General features: G+C 39.8%; 1 protein-coding gene across 1 annotated transcript in view; it reads right to left on the bottom strand.

Annotated features, from left to right (window-relative positions):
- The window catches only part of PDSS2 (decaprenyl diphosphate synthase subunit 2), a 210322-nt gene that overhangs the window by 3063 nt on the left and 183789 nt on the right, over nucleotides 1–23470 (bottom strand). The window contains exon 7 of the mRNA XM_019735068.3: nucleotides 19315–19347. Coding sequence (XP_019590627.2) covers nucleotides 19315–19347 — 33 coding nt within the window. The remainder of the gene's footprint in view (nucleotides 1–19314; nucleotides 19348–23470) is intronic.

Genomic DNA, 23470 nt, shown 5'->3' with positions numbered 1-23470 from the left:
TGCACGAATGGATTTCAATTTGCAAATATTGAGCACCTATTATGAGTAAAGAGCATAATGATCCTTCTCTGTTTTATGGATCAGGAACTAATTAAAGGTATACTGTGAAACGCAGCAAAACCAAGGTACAAAGTAGGACTATAGATAATCAGAGAAATGAGAGATCAACTTTAATTAGAAGAGATTCAAGAAGGCCTTACAAAGTAGGATTTGAGGCATGTCTTGAGAATGTTGATAAGTAGTTATGGCGCTGGGGTAGCAAAAGGGAATCACAGCGAAAGGGAGCAGCTGGAGCCACGGCACCGAGGAGACCAGAGAGCAGTGTCCAGGGAAGAAAGCCAGGTTGGTGTGACACAGGCTGCAGGAGTAGGTGCTAGGGGATCAGGGAGGGGGGGCTCTGAGAACCAGGCTAAGAAATCTGACCTTCATTAAAAACTTTTTTTTTTTATTATCAAATATTTTATTAGTCATTTTTTCGTTTTGTCCATCCACCTGCACCTTTCCCTTCCAGCCCACAGCCTGCTGGTCAACAGGTACGGTGGACAAAGGCAGAATTATCAAATATTTTAAAAGCACAGAAAAATTGAAAGACTAGCACAGGAGCAGCCAAACTATGGCCGTTTTTATAAAGTTTTGTTGGAACATAACGATGCGCATTCATTTAAGTATTGTCTCAGGCTACTTTCATGCTGTAATACAGAGCTAGCTGTAGGGTTGAGTAGCTGCCACAGAGACCATGACCTGCAAAGCCTCAAATATTTACATTTTGGCCTTCACAGAAAAGTCTGCTGACTCCTGGACTAGAGCAATGAATATCTTCTAACCAGATTCAACAACTGTTAATATTTTGCCAATTTTCTCTCTATCTACTTGTATATGTGTATTTTCTGAACCATTTGAAAACAAGCTGAGGGCAGTGGTATACTGGAATGAGCTCTCCAGGGGAGGGAAAAAAGCTCTATTTGCAGCATTTGCAGACTTTTGTGGTATGAATTCTCCCATTATTGGGTTTCAAGCTACCAAGGGCTGAGGGATCACAAAATTCTTGAATGTTTATCAATAGGCTCTGAGCTGACAGGACGTGGCTTGGACACACCATGGAAAACAGGGTGCTTCATCCTTGTTTTGACATGCCTCTCCTAAGATAAGAACACCCCCCTACATAACCTGCATGCCATGATCACAGCTAGGAAAGTTCACAATAATTCTCTAGTATTATCTAATATGTAGTCCATATGTAAATTTCCCCAATTGGCACCACATGTCTTTCTCAGCCCTTTTAGTTCCAAACCATGACCAATCCTGCTTCATAATTGCATTCATTTGCTCTGACACTTTAATCTTTTGTCCCCACTATTGCACTGCTATTTTGAAAGGACCAGGCTGTGCTGTACAATGTTCTACATTCTGCATTTCTCTGATGGTTTCATTTAGTTTGTTAGTCTATAAACTTTATTCAGCTAGGCTCATTTTAATATTTGATAGTGGATTATGTGGTATTTAACCCTATGATGAAGGGTAATTCAGATTAGGAAAAGACAGCACCCAGGAAGACAACACTAAAAGTTACTCAAGTCCTGAAAGAGTTAATTTCTCTCACCCAATGACTGTTTTACTTTCAGTTAATACTCAGCTTTGCTCTCCCCATAGAGGTGGGCTCACAGGGCTTTGCATATCAAGGGACCTTATTGCTTCCATATGTAAAAGGCACATTTCATGACTCACCAGTAATCTAATTCTTCATGGAAGGTATTTTTCCTCATAGACATCTGTAAACACTTCCACCAACTACATAAACTATTGGTTCTAAGGAAATCCTTTAGATATAATTAATAAACCTTAAATGAGATTCATTTTTACTGAAAATTAGAATAGGCAGTGGGTCTATCCTGACAAGACAACCTTGTCCTTTGTAAATTAACTGTAACAAAACCACATTAAGCTGGGATTCCCCAACTTGGCTGACCATAAGATTCACCCAGCGAACTTGATCTAGACCCGTTCTTGGAGATGGACTCCAGGAATAAGTTCCTAAAGGCTTCTTAGGTCATCCCAATGATTAGCCAGATTTGCGAGTACCTCATTCGTTGGAACATGTATTTTATTTTATTTTAAAATAGTTCTGTTAGGTTTATACTGTTTCTGCCACACTTCCAACTTGCTGTTGTTACCATGATCTAAATTCAATTCAACAAGCATTTGTTGGGCACCTATATGGCCTAGGTATATAGCAGGGGCTGGAGATACAGAGAGAAACACTGCCTCTCAGGACCACCTGTGAGACGGGCTGTAGAACCAGAAAGGGTTAAACAGAGGGAACACAGAGGAATTGCACCTATGGCTTTGGTTCTCATAGCTGCAAGAGAAACGACCACAATTAAAAAAAAAAAATTCCTTCCACTTTTGCTTTCACCTACATTTTGTCTGGGCAAAGCCCAAATAATGCATTGACAGAATTTTTCATATTAGGATGTGGCTAGAAGCGCTAGTGTGCCCACTTTGGCCCCTACGGTTTGAAAAACACTTCAGCTGTAGAGTAAACAACACAAAAATACAAAAAGGTGAATTATTAGTCTGTGTTTTGTATCCCTGACATAGCACTTTAGGGCACTAATATAATTAAATCTCTAATTAAGTCAACTGAATAATTGTAAAGTGTGGCATCAACTGAAATAAATTAAGTCCAAATCCCCTGCTAGACGATCCAATTAAAGATATTAACACAAATAGAACAGGATGCAAAGTACTTAAAGTTAAGTGCACTATTATTTAACATTTGTTAAAAGGTGTTACTAAACACCTTTTCAGTGACAAATGTTGCTTTATGAGACTCTTTCGAGAAAATCATTGTAGGTCTCTGAAATCTATTTGGTTCCAAAGTCCTCTTCAAATATCACCAGCCCCTGCCATGGGGTCTAAGCAGCTTTAGGAGAAGTGGAGGCAGCACTCACTTCTCTCCAGTGAAACCCAAGGAAGACTTTAAGACCTAGGGGAAAGCCCAAGCACAACCTTACCTTCTCACTTCTTTTTGCAGGAGAAGATACTGGGATGAGAGAGGCTAAGTGGTGTGGACAACACTGCACAGAAACTTGTGAAACAGCCTGGTTTCATCTCTGCACAAGCTGAGCTCTTCCACTCTGCAGCACCGGAAATGATTTGAGGATAACCCCAAGTGTTCTTTCACCCGACTAGACAGAGTGCTTAGAGACAATGGGGATACTAACACTTATCTGGAACACAAACTAGACCTTGTTCTGAAGAAACTATAAAGTAGAGAATAAGGGAGACTAAAACAATATATTAAAGCTTTTTTTTTAATGGTTGAAAACACTTGGATAAGGATAAAAGGAAACAAATGGAAACCAGGCTGACATGGGGAGAGACCACATACCTCCCAGCGCAGTGGGAGGAGTGGACCATGCTTTCCTAATGGAGTGTATGAAGTTGGCAGAAGGGTAAGATGCAGGATGATAAGGGACTTCAATCTTTGAACACTTGCTAACGCTCCCATTCCACAGTTGACAAATTCTTGGTGTGCTGACTAATAATCTTATGTATCAAAGATAGAAGAAGCACTTCTTGCTTAATTGTGTCAACATAATTGGATGTAAAGAAAGGTGATAGTGATCTGGCAAAACAAGTAATGCCATCTTGGTATGAGAATCGGGGAAAGAAAGGACTGGTAGGCATGGTTTTTGGACACCCAGACTATACGTTACTAAAGTGCATTGCAAAAATTAGTGAAAAGATTACTCTGATTCCAAGAGATCATAAGTGAAATATAGTGCAAGGGTGACAGGAGCCTCTGAAAAACTAAATTCCAACAGTGGCCATAATTAATTATGAACAAAACCAAAATAAATGGCTATAGCTCTCTCAGGGCTCAGATTTGAAAAGGCCCAGGAGTAAAAGGAGAGCAAATCACTGCTTACACTGTTGAGCCCTGGCTGAGCACTGGTCTGCACCAAGCAGCACTGTGGAGACAGGACAGACCCCTGATTTGAAGGAGCTGACAGAGAAGAGGTACAAAGCTGTAAAAATTGTGTGGGAATCCATTCAGAAATCTGTATTATCACCAGGACACCTGTCACAAATGTTTTTAAAGTGCCATTCCTCGTAGAAAAATCTTCAGAAACAAACAACCTTGTTAGAATCTGCTGAAGACTGACAGGGGTTAATGGAGGAAGGAAAAATAAGGGGCTTCAAAATGTAAAGGCTGTGTGTCCAATGAGAACAAGTACGCTCAAATATTTGCAAAAGATGTATTATGAAGAGAAGATAAAGAGGAAATAAAACTAAAGAATAAGTTAAAAATCATAATGACTAAAATAAATTCCATGAAGGGCTTTAAGGACGAAATGTGCATTCAAATAGCCCATTACAGGTTGTCCGGGAGGCCCTGGCTGACGCCACCGTCCTGGCTTTCTTCTGCCTTCTGATGTCCTTCACTTTCCAAGACCACCCACCCTCCCACTGCAAAGCTATATCTACTAGGACAAGTACCTAAGAGCCCCCTCCCCTCCAGCAGCTTTCTCACTCATTTTGTCTGATGTTTCCGTTGGGCTTTCACCTTCTGGCACTGCCCCTCTGTGTGTCTCCTCATTCTGGAGATCCGGTTTCCAGTCTAGAGCACCTTTGCAAAGGCATCCACCCACCTCTGTCTGCTCCTGCATGCTTAGAATGCACATAAGTGTGCTTCCCAGCGACGGAAAGACTGTGAGAAATCTCAGAGACGGGAGATTCAAATGACTAATGTCTTTCAACATGGGACAAAAGGAAAAGATGAGGACAAAGGTACATTCTGGAACACAGGCCAGGAAATTTATGAACAATTATGGCAAAATTCCAGAAAAGGCTATTAAATAGGTGATTTGTGAGCTCTAGAAGAAAGGCGATCACAGTCCCAGGATGGGCGGCTCACAATGAGGACGTCATGACAAAACTCGCATTTTCCTTTTGATATGACCACTTGGCTGTCAGCTTTCAGAAACAGTAAGGATAGAGTATGTTAGAATTTTGGAAACTTTGTCCTTCATGGATTAAGACAGAGCAATGGGGTCAGGGTTAGAATATGGTAATACGGATTCGAATATGTAACACAACTATTCCTAGAAAACGTAGTAGTGGATTTATATTGAGCAGAAACGCGATGTCTAGTGTTGTGCTACAGGACTCAGTACTTGGTTTCTTCCCCTTAGCACAGTTGCATGCATTGCTTCAATGAAGATGGAGAAGAAATGCATATGAAATTTTAATATACAGATGTCACATAGCCAAGATAGAAAGCTAACACACGGACAGCATCGAAATATTAATGGTTTGGACATGTTGAACAATAGACTGAAACTACCCAGATGAAATGTAACAGGGATAATTGTACAGTTGTGCATTTAGTTTTCAAAAATTAACTGTAAAAGTGTAAGCCTTGGTTTGGCAGTGACTTGTTTAAAAATGCGGAGAATCTTTGATAACCACATTCCTTACATAATCCAACACTGCAATGTAGATTTGAAAAAAAAAAAAAGCAAATGCAAGCTTTGCAGCATCAACAAATGCACAGCTCCAAAACACGGGTGGGAACGGTCACACCGCACTCGGTCAACTCATGTTTAGAAAACTGTTCAGTCCTGGGTGCCACTGCCATGTGTAAGAGGCGTATTCAAGAGAGACTGGGTCCAGTATTGGGATACAGAAGTATTTGGAAACATGCCACCTAAGGAATGTTTAACCTGGAGGAAAAGATTAAAGGAGGATATGAAAGCCATCTTCAAATATCTAAAGCAGCAATTAAATGGAAGAAGGAATAGTCCTGTTCTATATGCTTCAGGGGACAGAACAAAGAGCAACAAGGTGAAGTTCTGGGAAGCAGATTTCAATTACAAGTAGAGTGTTTGAGTGACTAGAGTTCTCTAATAACAGAATAATTATTTTTGACAAGTTGTGAACTCCCTATTAATGAAGTCCTCAGTGACCGGATGGGTATGTTAGAGAAAGTATGAATGAAACTCTTAGCTCATGTGGGAGCTGAAACAAAGCTGCCTCCACAGTCCCACCCAACTCCATGATTCTAGCCGACAGTGCTTCAACCGAAAGGTCTTATCAACTTCTGACTCATGTGACTTGGAACAAAAGGAAAAGCTACAATTAAAACCTTTCTCTAATATGATAAAATGTGAAATGTATTGCAAACAACATAAAAAGCATTTCTTTTTACTGAAAGTAACAAATTATTTCCAAGAACCTGTAGGGGAAAAAAATCTACTGATCTTAACTAAATATCTTACTTTGGCAAAGTTAGATGGAGACAGAAATATAATTTTTAGTTATTTTCTCAATTACATGAATTCACATGCAAAAATACAATAAGAATGGTAGTACTTCCTAATATTAAAATAGTAATAATAACAAAAATAATCCCATATATAGTACTTATGTATGCCCAGCACTATTCTAAGATATATCTACATATAACATATATATCTGTAATAAGTTATATACATTAATAATAGTATCTACCTTATAGGGCTGTTCTGAGGATTGAAGATAGATATACATATATCTTCTCTTCTAAGATCTATCTGTCTATCTGTCTGTCTATCCATCCATCCACCCATCTTAGAAGAAGATACGTACATTCAATTCTCATAAAAGCCCTATGAAGTAGGCACTATTATTGCTCTTATTTTACAGATGAGCAAACTTGGGCAAGAGTAAGTTGCCCAAAGTAACACAGAAGATACATGCTGGAGTCAAGATCCAAAGAGCTGCTGCTCTTAACCACACTGCTACAAGGCCCTTTCTTTCACTTCTACATGACATGGAAAGCATCACAATTTCATTTGAGAAGAGAATACATATTTATGTCAATAATGTCCTTTGCATGCCTACGTACAAGGGCAAAATTTTAAAACACACATCACAGATTGAAAAAAATACATCAATCAAAAACCTTTGGATAAAACCGTATTTTCAGATATGATAGAAAACTGGAGCCATCATTAGATTAATTATGTACGTCCATTACAACATATACATTTTTTTTTCTACCACAGCTAAAAGTGCCATGTGGTTGTAGAGCAAATGTCAATGGGAATTGGAGGCAGAAAATTTCCACATTTCCTACTAAGAAAAAAGCCATAAATATCTCAATTGATTAAGTATATCCTTCCGATAATACGTTTTTTTAAAGGTACAGAACAAGACTCAAATATCATCACCCCCACTACTGAGTCACAAAACAAAACTAATGTTTTTACTTTAAATCTTTAATAATAAAAACTGATTTTTACTAAAAATCCCAACCAAAGACTGACTGCAGTAGTGTTACTTGGAGTTCCACTCATGTCATTGTCACTATGCTTTTTAAAACATTGAATAAAGGATTAAGTAAAAAATTAGTTCAAAATGACAAATATAAGCCCACACTTTAACATTTTTACTATTATCTAATAAAATATAAGTATTTTCATTTTGTAAATTAGCCTATAAAATTCCTGTAATATGAATTTGTATTGAGCTTTAAAATACTTTCTAACAAGTTCTCTTTATTCTTTTGCAGATTTAAATCATTCTGTAGAGCTCTGGGGGAATGCATGACATACGTGACACTTGTTACACTGCTCTCCTTTTCCCTTACCAAGTCCTGGCACCCAAAGCCTGCGGAGATGGGAGGTAAGAGGAGAGAGGTGGGCACTGGAGGGATGAAATGTCACTGTTTCTAGACATGGTCGCTTTCAAGAACCTTGGAACAGAATCTCCCAAATGAAGCCACACAGAAACCTTTTCTTATCTTATAAGGGGATAAGTTGTTCTCTTCCTAAGACTGATTAATTCATTTCTGCTGTGTTTCATTACAATATGAAAAATAATTGTAGAAAGGCAGTGACCTAACTTGAGGGAAACGCTGGACCTGGACATCAGTGACCCTGGGCAAAGCAACTACGTTAAGCCCCGCTCCACTTGTAAAATTGGACAGATACTATTTATACCACATGGAATTATTATGAACATATATGTGAAATTACTTTGACACCAATAAAATGCCATACAAATGCAAGGTTTGATGAGGACGGGAACATGCGGTTCATTGCAAAACGTGGGGTTCATTGTAACAGTTATATAATGCACCTCGCTTTAATTATAAACATTCACAGACTGGTTTTACATAGATTCATTAAGGTGTTTTCAATATTTTAAATCTCATTAGAAACATGCTTGTTTTTTAAGAAATTAATATCCAAATCATCTTGACCATTTAAAATATAATCTAATCTCTCTAAAAGAAAAACCCAAACAAAACATGATCAAGACAGAGGTGGTATTTTCTTTTGCTTTCCATTTTTTCCTTGTCCTCTCCTCCACATGTGTCTATTAGGCTCAGTCTGGATGGTGTGCGGCCTCCTGATGAGAGTGAGAATTCAGGACTGATTTCGAGGCTCAGCCTCTCAGCTCAGTACATTTATGAGTCCATGCTGTGGACTACTGTCCACGAAGAATTGAACATAGCCGAACAACTCATTTCATACAAATGAGGTCTGAATATGCATCCCTACTAGATGTATAAATACCTGTAAACTAGATACATTTATAGTTTAGGAATATTTTCATGTATTTAAAAACATTTTACTGGCGAACTCAAAATGGACCTAAATTGTTGACTCTAGGGTAGAGAATTCAGGAAAAGCAGTGCTTGCTCCTTAAAGAAACAGAAGTCAACTTGTAGCTCAGGGTATGAGCAGATACGCCCGACTTCAAAATGTAATTAAATGAAACAAATGTACAATTTATTTGTTGGCTTATAAACTTTCATCAACATTTGCTAGGTTGGGCATCTGAAGTTAGAAATACCTAGGAAATTATATTATATTGAGGCTTTATTCCCTAAGAAAGGCAATCAGTGCTTCACGTCTTCTGAAGGAAAATTTACGGATTTACAGATAATCACGGCTTTATCTATATTGTGATTCAAAGCTAATTTTTAATTTTGATATCATATTCCAAAGAGGAACTTAATTCTACACACTGAAATTCAAAGAGCAAAACTGGGACCATGAAGCTTTTTCGCAAACTATGTAATAGAAATTTAACAAGCAAAACATATCATAGGTCGTAGACTGCAGCCAGCAACCACTCTTGCCTGTAGCTTTTTTAGGAGTGAATCAATAAATAGTAAGCTCTGTAATCTCATGACAAATACTATACTGGTTATGTAATTAGAGAGAACACTGTGGGCTAAGAACACTCACATTATGTAGGTATCAAATAGTCCTCGGGGTTATTTGAAGAATGCATAAACAATATAAGAGGAAATCTGGGTTTCTGTTACTTGAGTCCATATCTTATTTACATATTTTGTAAATCCTCCTTCTGTCCCAGTTTTCATCTGCGTTAGTATTTGGATGCTGATACTTGGGCATCACTTCCCTCAAAATGACTTTCACCACCACCACCACGCACATGAGCCTAGATTCCTCACGTCCTAACAGGCATCCTGACACACGATGAGCTTAAAACGCATTTCTGACTTCCATCACTAGAAAGCATGTCAAACAACAGAAAAACTACACCTCGTGAGAGTAAAGACCACGAAATAAATGTATACATCAGCCATGTCTTCCGGGCAGGCTGCATCAGACGCGGGGTAAACGCAGAATCAATGTATGGAACAAAGGTAGTGCTCTCTGTGCCACGTAATGGTAATCAGACCTGCCGGACTAACACCTGTGCCAGACACAGGCGGTCTCTGCCATGTTGTTATGGGAGGCAAACATAGATCCTTGCCTCCCTCAAAAGAATGGTGATGAGAACTTGTTTTAAGTGGTTATATCTATAAAACTTTTTTGGAAGAGTAAAGAATGCTGACCAGCTTAAAAAAAAAATCATAATAATCATTGCACTGGTTCAGCAAAATAAATCCTAAGTGAGTCATTACTAGATACTCACTTTCTGAGAACAGAACTATGTTAGATCACAGAGTAACGCACACCCTGTTCTGGATGTTTGTAAGACGGGTGAGTGCATACAAATTCTCCCTTACTTCTTTTGATAGAGCATCTAAAGCACCATGAGAAGCAGAATGGTGGAGTCCGCAGACCGGGGCAGAATCAGGACTCTGTGAGACAGTAACTCTGAACCCTGTTAGGTTATCTGATCTCTTCTCCACAAAATGAAGGGATTCGGATATAGAATTTGATAGCAACACCTGATTAAAGTGCTTAGTCTCTGTCTTAAACGGAGTGTATACTGAAAAACATGCATACGATGGCAAGCATCTTAGAGAGATCACAGCACGTGTAAAGGCCTACAACCTTTCCTAACTGGTACACACAAATCTCATCAGGAACGGCTCACAGATAAAGGTGAGTGTAATTGTCTTAGATTTAGAACAGAGAGACCTTCCACAGGGGGCACCATTGCGCTACGCAGGAATCAGTGTTCAGAGATTCATCTTTGGCTTTATTATGATCTGGTGAATAGGTCAGATCTTTCATCAAGCTGGAAAGTCAAGGACTTCGGGGAAAGGAACAGGGTCCACTCCCCAGTAAGGGGGGAGGCTGAGTCGTGTTTGCAGACACAGCTTAGGAAATATGGGGGTGTGGCTTCAGATGTACCAGCTAAATAAATCACAAGTTTCTGATAGACCAAACATCTTGAAATCACAAAAATCCAAAATCAGGTTGTAGCATTAGCATATAAGTTTGTAAATATCAATCTAAATAATGACAAAGACTTCTAACTTACTAAAACCGTATTCAGCATCTACACTGAGGTGCCTCTTTTTCCTTTCTTTTCTCTCAAAAAATATAATTTTGGAAAAACCATGCTTCTCCACTTTTTGTTGTTGTTGTTTGTTTGTTTTTATGACAAGGAATGAGACAGTATTCCCTTCAGCTCTACTTAAAACTGTTTCTGGGGCCTACACAGGCTCCTCTGTGTGGATAGAGGGCTCTATCCTCTACATAAAGGCATATAGGCTCCCTGTGCACAGGTGGCTCCTGATACCACAAACTGGGAGCAATAATTGAATCCAGCGATCCCACAGTGCAGAGCGTTCACCCACAGAACCAGCCTGGAGGGTATCTTTAGTTAGCTTTCTAGACTAAGATTCAAAACGTTATTCCAATTGAATCTTTATTTCAACCCAGGGCGTGCAAGGCATTGAGGATGTAACATTTGATTACAAATATACTTGGGTGGGGGGAAATAAGAGGAACAAAGGTGGAGTCAAATATGCCTTATGAATTCAAAGCACAGAATATAGGCAAAAACACTTGGCACATCTTGGTCATTCATTCATTCAACACTAATTCAACAAATATTTACCGGGTACCTTGTATGTGCCAGGCACTGTGTTAGGCCCTCAGGGTATGATGGTGAGCAAAACCAGACAGATTCCAGGCTTAAAACCAATAACTGGTCATCGATAATCTAAGTCTGCCTCAGCTTCCTGGTAAATGTTAGTTATTATGTAAATATGTATTTTTTTACGGGCCAGTAATTCAAAATGGTCAATTTAAGAATGGGAGAGATTGCACCACTAAATATTATTGTGAACTAAGTAATTTAGCCTTTTATATATAAAATTAGAAACCAAAGATCAACAAGCTAGGAATACATGATATGAAGAAAAATTGAAAAAAGACAACTGCTTCAAGGATTGAACTAAAACAGTACCAATAGTATTTGGGCTAACAACTGAGAGGGTGACATATTTTATGATGCATAAAGAGGCTTATTATTGATATCATTTAATTTTTACAAATTTTTTTTTAAGGAGGGTGAAGCTCACAGTGGTCCATGCGGGGATTGAACCGGCAACCTTGGTGTTATTAGCACCGCGCTCTAACCAACTGAGCTAACCAGCCATCCCTCATTTAATAATTTTATTCACGATCCACCAGGGAATAGAGATTATGATCATTAAATCTGCTGATGCCATTGAGGTGTGTGGGATTGCTAACACCTCAGAGAACAAGAATCTAATTTTAAAATAACATTAAGAAATTAGAAGAACAGATCATCAAGGCAAGATGATAGTCACTGGGGACACATGCAAAATAATATGCTTGGAGACTTGAGGAAAAAACCAGCTTGATGATGGGGAATGAATAAATGTCCAGAGGGCAACTATTTTGCAAAAAGACTTGAGGGCTCCTAAGAAGGCATAACTCTGGTTCAAGATACTAACGATTGCATGTGTGATTTAATCAGAATGTATTTCTGATTAAAAGTTTCACATGGTACAAAAGCTTCTATGCTTTATTACGGACAGAAATTGATGCATGATTATTTTTCCATCACTAATAATTATATTTTGAAGGAGACTTGCAATTAAAGCAGGGGTTGCAAAAAACTATTTTAGTACATTAATTGTTTTGGAAAACAGATTACACAAAATCTATTCATTATTGCTGCAAGGAAAAACACTTGTCTGAAATGTGATTGCTGAAAGAAAAATAACTGGTTTTATCTGATTTTAAAGCAAACAAGGAGTAGAGGATTTGAAACTTTCAGATGGCAGTTCTGAGGGGATCTTCCAGCACCTATGACTGTGCTGTGGTGAGGTCATCAGATCAGCAGCTGTGTGCCTGCCCAGTGCACGGGGTTTCCCATCCTCCTCAATGGTCCTCCAGTAACTCAACCACTCCCTGAGGCCTAGCACAAAAATTCAGGGTAAGAAAATTTACATTTTCCAGGTGTGCGTTTCTGCCTATTGCCATAGAAGCAAGCAATTCTTTAGGAGCCTAGAATTAAATTCTGATTATGTTGGTACAAATGTATTTTTCACTTCTCGGTAGCTCAGGTCATAATCTGAAAAAATTCTAATTCAAATCAGAGTATACTTTTAAAACAGAAATCTTTAAAAAAGTGCAATGCATTTCTTATTTTAGACATGCTGAAATGTCAACTTAATGCCTTTATTTACATTTTTACATGTTGTCTTCTGGTCTTTATCAAGCATATAAAATTTTACATAGTTGCACCTATATCATGATGCTATTTGGATTGGGAGTTTTATTTTTTTCTTTAAATTATATTATAAACATCTCATCTAATTGGACCATGAGTCCTTTAGGGAAAAAAGATGGGAGATTGGAATGTCAGTGCTTCTACATAGTCTCCATAATTATCACTAAAACAGAAACCCGAAATGTTAAGACAACTTCAAGAGGTGAGAGGAAATGAGAGATCTCGTGTATACAGTGATGCTGTATGGGATGTTTTACCCAAGGAGCGAATGTCAAGTCTCAGGCTCGGAGAAGCAGCATCGGCCTGAGAATGGGATAGAGGGAAAAAGAAAACACAGCAACACCTGGTCTCTAAATGTACCAGTGTGAAAAATTCTCAGAGCTAGGTAGCTAGCGTTATGGGAAAGAACAAGCAGGCAAAAACTCTGCTGTAAAAAGGAAAAAAAAAAAAAAAAAAGATCCTGGCTTTGTAGACAATATTATTCTCTAGTCAAGGTTTGAAAAAGTAGAATTTTGGACTCCATGTGCAGCAAAATGGTTGATGCAATCTATGTACAATGAAAGAGAAAAACTGGCGAAAAGGGCAGCCCTTGGATAGGAGATCCACGACATGAGAGGAAAGACTCCAGGTTCTTCTTAAAGGGAAGTGATGATACGTGAAGATGCAAACGCAGTGTCTGTGGACAGTACTGTTTGCTGGTGAGAAGAGAATTTTATGCAAATACATTTCACAACCAAAACAAACGTGCAAGACCTTCCGAGGGTGGGGAGGGGAGAGGGGAACAGCAGCATAGTCACCGCCTGAGAGGGGCGGGAGGATGGAGCCAGCAAACTGTGTGGCTCTGGGGCACTGAACAAATTCCAGGAGACAGGGCAAGTCAACACCCCACTCCTTCAAAAAAAAAAAAAAATCTTGTACATTTAACGGAGAACTGGATGCCTAATGAATTAACACTGCAAAATCTTTCTTTGCCCAGTGTTCAGTCTTGGGCAATTCTCTGGCTTAGAGTGAACTTCAGTAAGAGGACCTTAGAAAGAACGGCTCTCTTTTCTGTACCGAGTCATGGGGAAAATGACAGGAACTGCACAGTAAGGCCTGGAGATGAATATAAAGACAGCTTCTGTAAATCATTTAGAACCTCTGTGTCCAAATGAGCATGAATGTCAAAGCCCACTTAAGGACCAGGTCTAGGCACGTGGGAAAGGACAAGCAGGAGGCTCACTCAGTGCTGACAAGGTCTGGTTTGGACCAAGTGGTATTTATTTATACCTGCAGATCTGAAGAAATTATCAAAAATAAATTGGGAAAAAGCCTGCATCACTGTGATGGAGATATAAAAGCAAGTCATTTTGAATGTGATAAAAAATTAAAATTGTAGAAAGCCGAACCATAGGTGCCATGTTTTGCCTGAAGTGGTAAAAATACCATCTGCCTCAGTCTTTTAGCAGCATGCTTATTTCAAGTAGCAGTAGGCTAAACTACAGGCATACGCTCAGCTCCAGCTGGGGAAAATACACAGACGTTTGTAGATGTTTTTCTAAGCAAGGGTAGTCAACATATTCGTTTTCGTTCAGACATATATATTAGTTACCATAGCAAACCAAGTGTGAACGTGGTCCGAGAAGCTTCTCCACCAGCCCCAACACATGCCCACAAATTCCTACAAGTCAATAGGTGGCAGTCTTCCCTCCAGCACTGAACGGGATCAGATGTGCTTAACCTTGGGGCCAGAAGCCGAGGGAACAGGAATAGCCGGAGAGGTCCACACCCAGGGCTGCAGACCGATCCCTGCAATTAAGGTCCCCACAGCACTGGACATATGAGCAAAACTGTGACCACCAGCTTTGTGGTCACAATTTCCTTCTGGTAATTACAGTCTGGCTAATGAAACTTCTGCAGTTTCAACGAGGTAAGTAAGATGTGCCATGCTTGTCTATTTTAGAAGCTACTGGGTAGAATCACCTTACAGTTAAACAGCTTCCTTCCTTGCCCAGGCCCCGTGTGGGTGCGTTTCAGTGGGTAGAGTGCTCCTGTACTTGTGGTAACCACCTTACAGAGGTGCGAGACTTAATGAATTAATAGCTGTCAAGTGCTTTGATATCTTAGGATGAAAGGCACTGCAACAGTGTAAAGCATTCATATCCAGGTTCTATCGCAACAGGAACTCAATTAAAAAGTAATTCAATTTCTTATCTGAGTGTCTGAGTACAGACCACTGTTTTGCTGAACATGCCAGACCTGAAGATATAGCTGAGACCGATTTTGAAATGATCACCTCTTCTGCCCTCTCCCCTATTTCCTTGCCATTCCGAGACTGACAAAATCTGAGAGGTGGCAGATAAAGCCACAGAGCACACAGCCAAAATGATTATGATTCTTGAAATTCAATTTTTCAGATAAAATTTGACTTTTGAGTAGATACTCACCACGTGGAAATAAAGAAATTTCCAGTAACAAATTTCATGAGTCTCCAGAAGTGGCTGCTGAGTTTTTCAACTAAATCCACTAGCGAAGCCCTAAGCCAGTAAGTGTGATGCCTGCATTGCTCAGCACACGCCCCATGACCACGCAAAAGAAGAGATGCGTGGGGCATGATGTGTGTTACCGAGGCCCATGATACACGCCTGAGACAATACCACCAGCTGCATCCTGCAGGCATCTCCCTGGTACTTAGTTCAGACGGATATCATCTTTCTTCCCCATGTCACTTGGGTTTGTCTGTGTAAGGATGATAGGTCTGGATTAATGACCTAGATGAAATTATGCCCTTACAAATCGGAATATCACCACATGTTCCAGGGTGGTGGGTTTCTGTTCACTGGCATGAGAAATACTGTCACAGGGCACTTAGGAAAGCATCCTTTGGGCTACCAAACACTGGGATGGACCGGGCTGTACAGTCAATATCATCTTATTAAAAAGAGTAACCTGAGTCTATAATTCTCGACTCCAGACCTCTCCCAGTCTCCTGAGCTTCTCCTAGCGTAGCCCTGACCCAACACTCATCCACACACACTGACCAAGCACTCCGACATGTAAGCCCGTGCTGGGCACACATGATACAACCACGAACAAGGCCACTGAGGGCCCTGCGTCGGGGTGCTGACATTCCAGTGGAAGAAGAAAGAGAAACAAGCAACTAAATGGAAATGATGATTTTAAGTCACGATAAATACTAAAAAGAAAAAAAACTAGAGCAAAGAGGAAGTGCTGCTTTAGATGGGGAGGTCTGAGTCAGATGGAGTGTGATGGCAAGGCCTGCACCAGTCTTGTTCCTGGCAGAAGTCAGCACCGCGTCTCACGCAGGTTAAAGATCCGACACACAGCGGTCCGTTGGGTGGATGAGGCGGATAAAGGGACGAACCTGGACCACAGTCAAATACAAGATAATAATGCCCCTCCCTGCCCCCAGGAATGTCTCTTCTCAAATTTGGAGTGGGCCTAAAGAGTAGAACAGCATTATTCTAAACTGCTCACTTTATACTAAACAAACTGAGGGAAGACCGAAGAGGTTCCATAATTGGTATTAGATTTTGTAACAAGTTGGTGGCAGAGCTTGGTCCAGGTGTCTGATCTCTGCATCACATTTTTTTCTTTTCTTCAAACCTCTTCCATTGCCATGTGCTTCTGCAATAAGAAATCCTAAAAGAGTTTTTTGAGTCATAAATAAGCATCAACGATCAATAGTGATTCTATTGCTAAATCGTGATGTCTTTCCCTTACTTTTTGTTTACAAGTTAGCTTCCTTTTACTGTCACGGTGAAATCCCAGCCTTTATGTCCAAACTAGTTTATTACAACGTTCCTCAGCAACCTTCTCAATCCTGCTGATACCTGCAACATGTGTCAAAAGCTTTCTTTTTCTGAGATCAAAAACCCTATATGAGATCTTCTGCAACTAACTTCACGTGTCTTCTATTTTCTTACTCATGGCCTCACTCACTCACTCACTCACTCACTCACTCACTCACTCACTCACGCTCACCATTTACCAAATGCCACACGGGCTGTTAGACACCAAGTATACAAAGACAAGTAAGACACTGTCCCTGCCCTCAAAGAACTGAGTCTCTGATCTGTCTCATAAATGGATCATTGTGACAGAGTAAGTGCTAAGACCAAGAGATCCACAATGTATTCAAGAATGGAGGAGGGGTGGCCGATTAGCTCAGTTGAGAACGTGGTGCTGATAACACCAAGGTTGCTGGTTCGATCCCCACAAGGGCCACTGTGCCCGCCTTAAACAAAAAAAAAAATCAACAAATGGAAGAGAGCAGCTAATCCAGCCCGGGGCACCAAGGAAGACATCCTATAGGAGATGACCCTAGTTTAAGCCTTACAGGAGGTGCAGGGCTAGCCAGATAAGGGGGGGAAAAGCACGTCAAGTGGAGCGGTCAGCGTGAGCCAAGACATGGAGAACAGCAACAGTACGTTTTATGTAATTTGGTGCCGCTGAGCACAGGGTAGGAGGAGAAGCTGGAGAGTCCCTCAGGGTGCGAGCTCACACGGTGCTTTCTATACCTCTCTAGCAAGCCTTGAAATTGCCTTATAGACAACATGGAGCTAACGAAGGGTTTTATGCTGGACTGTTAAACTGTCAGATTTGTGGTTCAGACAGACATTCTGAGTGGTAATGGATTTGTGGGAACAAAAGCGAGGTAGGGAGACCAGTCAGTAGGCTTACCAGTGGTTCAAATGAAGACACTTACGTTGAACAATGGAAGACAGATCAAGAGGAGGGTTTGGATTCAAGAAAATTTGGGATATAAAACAGGTAGATTTGGTCATGGAACAGAGGGGTGAGGGAAGAGGAGCATTCAAGAGTGACTTCTAAGTTTCTCACACGGTTTACTGGTGGGATGACAGTGCCCACAACAGGAGAGAGAATAAGTAAGAAGGACCAGGGGTACAACACTAGAAGTGGACCCTAATGTACACGATGGACTTTGGGTGATTGTGACGTGTCAATGTAATGCACTGACTGTAACAAATGTTCTATTCTGGTACAGTATTGATCATGGTGGAGGCTGTGTGTGTGGGTGGTTGGGTGGGAGCTCTCTATACTTTTCGTTGAATTTTGCGGCCAGTCTAAAACTTCTCTAAAAAATACGGTTAAAAACAAACAAAAAAAAAAGACCAGGGATTCGGGGAAGATGTTGAGTTCAGTTTAAGACGCACTGAGCTTCTTTGCTTGTGGAAAACCCAAGAAGATATGTCCCAGCCAACATCTGGGTATCTGATAAAACTCAAGTAGACAGACATTTACGATAGAGTGACAGATATGGAAGTCCTCAGTTTAGAGGTGGTCCAATCACCTATTAGGTTGGTAACTGTGGTTCAAAGAGTTAAAAATAATTGCAAAAACCGCAATTACTTTTGCACCAACCTAATAATTTTTCTTGAATGAGGCAAACGTTTGTGAAACAGAAAAGGAGGGACTACATTTCAGGCAAGGACAAGAGTGAAGGTGTGGGGGCAGGGTTGTGCTCCTTGGGGCCGCCAGGAGAGCACAGAGTTCCGGGTGAGCCCCGAAAGATCACTGTGGGTGTCAGCTGTCCCCCTGCAGGTGGATCCCTTACAGGTCATACAGGTGTCTCACACCCTGGATCTTCCTGACTGTCACATAAACCAGATGGTTAGTATGTTCCTTTAGGCAACCAGCTATATGCATCCCACACACCTGCTAATATGTTCCACTTGTCCCTGAGGGGAAAACAGAATGTGACCCAAGTGTGTTCATGGGCTTCACTTGTGCACTGACATCTGAACTCCCACAGCACTTTTTAACCGAGGCTGTGTGTCAAATTATCTGCGGAACCTTTTTTCAAACCCTACCATCCTGCCCGTCCAGCTCTTCCCACCTGGGAATTTTGGTGAAAGAGGGTGTGAAGCAGTGGTAACTAGGCATGCGTGTTTTCAAAAGCTCCACAGGTGAGGTTTGTCCTGAATGGTGCTTCCCAGGCATGGTCTGATGGCACTAACAGCTGTCTGCCATCCATTGGACAAAGGTGTCTTTGTAGCACTTCCCACCACCTGACAGTATAGGTATCCATTTAGTTATTAGTTATCCATCTCCATCACTAGATTGTAAATGTCCTGAAAGGAAAACCTGGATATAGGCCATTTGTATTCCCAGCATCTAACGTGGTATCTGGAATGAAGCAGGCACTCAGTAAATAAACTTATCATTGAATGACTCTTATTTTACCTGCTAATGCCTGTTACTTAACAGGGAATGTCCTTCAGCTTTGAAGGTGGTGATTCTCTTCTGACCTTTCAAATACAAACAAAAACCAAACACCAAATTGAAGTGCATGGAACTGTAGTACGGATGAAATCTACCTACCTTACCGTAGTCTAATCTTCCTTTCTCTTGAGCCTAAAACAGAAACAGGGAAAAATTAATTAATTTGAAAATTATTTAGTGCTTCCATAACTTTCGCTTCTCAAAGAATAAAAGTCAACTCTCTCTTCTTCTTCTATATACCATGTTTCCCCCAAAATAAGACCTACCCCGAAAATAAGCCCAACAATGATTATTCAGGATGATATCCCCTGAACATAAGCCCTAATGCATCTTTTGGAGCAAACCTTAATATAAGACCTGGTCTTATTTTCAGGGAAACACGGTAGTGGTGTGTGTGTGTGTGTGTGTGTGTGTGTGTGTGTGTGTGTGTGTGTGTGTGTGTGTATGTGTACACACATACGTATGTGTGTTTTAACTATATAGTATACATATAAAACTTTCAGATATTGAAAAACCGAAAAAACAGTACAATGAGTATACACATACACTGTCTAGATTTGACAGTAGACATTTGACTCTTCACCTCTCCATGCTTTAGAACACATCTTGTAAGCACAGAACATCTCATACGTAACCACATAACCACTATCAAATCAAAAAAACTAACAATGCCATACCATATTCAAATTTTTCCAATTGTCCCAAGAGTATCTTTTATAGCTCTTTTCCCACATCAGAATTAATCAAGAATCACACACTGCATTTGGTTTTATGTTTCTGTTTAGCCTTTTAAATCTAGACTAACCCTCCCTATTTTTCATGAAATGAAAATAAAAACCATTAACTTTTTTCATAAAAATCATTGACTTTTTGAAGAGACCAGGGCAGCTGTCTCATAAAATGTCTCTTTTGGATTCACTGTGTCATTTCAATTGTCCGTGTTTTGCTTGCAAACTGAAAGCTGTGTCTGAAGAAGCTTGCTTAGGTTTAGGATAAACATTTTCGGCAAGAACGCTTTATGTGGAATATTGTGTTATTCACATTGTATCAATTCCAGAGGCACAAAATGTCAGGCTGTACCACTCTTAGTAATGCTGTAAATTTGATCACTTGGTTAGGATGGTGACGATCAGACGGTTATATTGTAATGATATTATTTCATCCTGTACAACTAGTAAGTAATCCATGGGCTCAATTTGGCTTTCAACTTTCCTTGGCATATTTTTTTATCATGTTGTATTAAGTCAAAAGACCCTCACATCCACTCCCTATCCCTGCCAGGGATGAGGATAGGAAGAAAAGGTGGAGGTGAAGGAGACATCCTGTAAGAAATCAGATTTTATTGAAAAAATAATTTTTGGTTATTAAAAATTTTAAATCAACACATATACTCAGAAGTGTTATATACAAAATTTTAATGTAACAGAGACAACTAATGTGTTAATTTTTGCTGGAAGGTCAGTTTGTGTGTTGTAGACTTCAGAATAAAACTTCTCCTGCCACTCGCTTCTGTACAGAACAAGAGCCCTTCAGCTTATGTATACAGGTTAGGTCTTGAGACCATTGTGTTCCCAAGTCCAAAATACCACTGTACAGGTAATAAATGGGAAGATCACTTTCATGAGAGAAAATGAGAGGTTTATAACATTGGTCCCGACTCTTCTTGCTTCCTCACAATCTAAAATGTACCCAAATATGCCTGAATTTTGTTTTTCTTATTTTCATAATCAGCAACTCATAAGAAGTATCGTAATAAGACACTGCTCATGGATAGCTGTTGACACCACTTTGAGTCAAAATCGTGACTTGGACATTTGCAATAAAACAAAAGCCTCTGCAACCAATGTACTATAAAAAAGAATTTGGGGTTTTCAGTCTGCTCTTTGAAGATTTTTTGGGGGGGATCTAGGATTTTCAGTGAACTAAGAAGACTTTGAAATTAGTCCTGAGATACATTATACCAACAGGAATATAGAATCAGTTCTTAAAGATTCTTCTTCTCTCTGCTCAGATATTTTGTTTACTTGTTTGTCTGTCTATGGACATCTTTTCCTAAAATAAAGTAGTTTTGTCTCTACTGACCATCCCTCTCCCCCACTATAATTTCTGCAGCGTGGTGGGGAGCCTGGAGCACGTCTGGGTAATGCATTCGTGGCCCAGCGACTCCCAGGGATGTTGTGCAGGTGTGAACTGGCCTCGATCCTATGACTAATCCATAGCTTGTGACCAATATTTCAGCAGCAGCATTTCACAATATGCGTAGTCTTTAAGTTCTCCAACTCCCAGCTGTCTCTTGCATTCGTTGAAGATTACGAGATGAGCCTCTGACATTGAGGCTGATCCTGTGGTCACAGGTTGTCCACCTTTTCAGCGGTCCGACCTTTTCCTTGTCTCTTGCTGACTGTTATGGATTGCTCAGGCACAGCACTTTTCAAATGACGCATGAACTGGGAGCCCTGCAGAATTGTTACTGTTCTCAGACAACTCATTCTGGAAAACGTTTGCCATCTCCTCACTAGGTTTAATTTTGTTTCTGTTCTAACAGCTCATCTTCATTCTAGGCCTTTGAACATTCTCATCTTTCAGTGTTTAACACAAAGGACATGTTAGAAGTGTTGAAAGAGGTATTTATTGAAAGTTAGCAAGTTGAAGAGCTTTTATATCTTGCGATTGCAAGGCCAAGTGTGGAGAAATGACATAATTTACGACTTAGGGTGGACTTTTCCTTTTGGAGGCATTGAGCCATTTCCCACTTTGTCTCACGAAAAAAAAAATCAACAGCAGTTTCTTCAGGTCGGAACAGTGAATATAGCGCTGTTTACAGATAAGGACATCTAGAGTAGTCCTATTACACATTTTTATAAAATTATTTTTCCCATCGCATACTTTGCTTATAAACTAATATTCTTAGGGAATTCTATTATTTTGAAGTATTTGTGTTTAATCAATCAAAAGCCATTTCCAAATGTTCTCATTTTATTTTGTATTCTTAGCTTGGCCACCACTCTTTCTCGCCCAGTAGAGATATACTTGTCTGGGGAGGACGGCAGAGAAACACCATTTATGTACCCCATATCTGTTCTACATCAGCTCTTCAATGTTTTGAAAGCTGAGAGATGAGAAGCCTACATAAAATGACAGCACGATTACCACAGCCATTACAACTTGCACAGACTGTAACTACTGATATGCAGCTTACCTGAATGTCCTTTTTATTTTATCACAATAAACATTCTAATTCTGTGAAACCATTTCATCCTTGACTGCTTTAGCTTTTACATAAAAGTATCATTTATTTCATAAAACAAATATTATATTTAAGCCTTTATAGGTATATTGTGTATTTCCAGCTGCTATGTTAATATCTACATGTCATACCATACACCTGAAGTACACATTCTGATATAAAATTTTTTTTTCACAAAAAGCTTTTAGAGCTTATAAAAATATAGCAAGTTAGACACAGATGCAAATGATGATTTAATCCCCTACATAAACAATATTTCTCATTAATTATTACCTATCCTATTTCTCTTTGTAAAATAGTTAATTTGGGAAGGGCCATAGTTCCTATTTCACCTGATGGCTGCCCATTCATTAAATAACGATCTACTGTGCGCTTACATGTGTCAGGCACGGCTCAGGCCCAGAGACATAGCCATGAACAGAGCAGATAAAAAGCTCTGCCTTCATGGAACTTATACTCTAGGGGTCGCAATCTTGTTTTAGATAAGCTTCACATACAGGCTCCCTCTAGAACTTACACTCCACGAGCGAGGGGAATTTCTCTCCTGGGTCACAAATGTATTCCATGTCTAGATCAGCGCTAGTATGTAGCAGATGGTCGATCATACCCGATGAATGAACGAATAGATGGAGAAATGCTTTTTCTTTGTATGTGTTGGTTATGTCCCGTCTATGCAGGGAACTTGCAAAGTTCACTTTCCTCACTCCTAGCTCTAGGGAAGCTATGTGTTTAGGTTGAGAGCCATTACGCAGCAAATGTGGAGCCATCCGCTGGTGCCTTACGAGTAATTTTTACCCATACTGAACAATACCATATTTTCACTTCGTTACCCAGCTTCTGTTTATAAATGGACTAAGGAAGGGACTCTATAGAAAACAGATTCAAAGAATTCATGAAAATCAAACAACAAAAGGACAGAATAGATTGAGATCATTCTTCTCACAGATGTAGTGGTATAGTGTAATTAAGTTTCTCAACCTTGAAAACAGTATGTTGAAGTGAAGAGAG

Source organism: Rhinolophus sinicus, chromosome 2, assembly GCF_057876585.1.
Source record: "Rhinolophus sinicus isolate RSI-liver-muscle chromosome 2, RSI-T2T, whole genome shotgun sequence".
Classification (NCBI taxonomy): Eukaryota; Metazoa; Chordata; class Mammalia; order Chiroptera; family Rhinolophidae; genus Rhinolophus; species Rhinolophus sinicus.
Note: the sequence above shows the minus strand (reverse complement) of the source record. Positions and strands in the feature narration are given on the sequence as shown.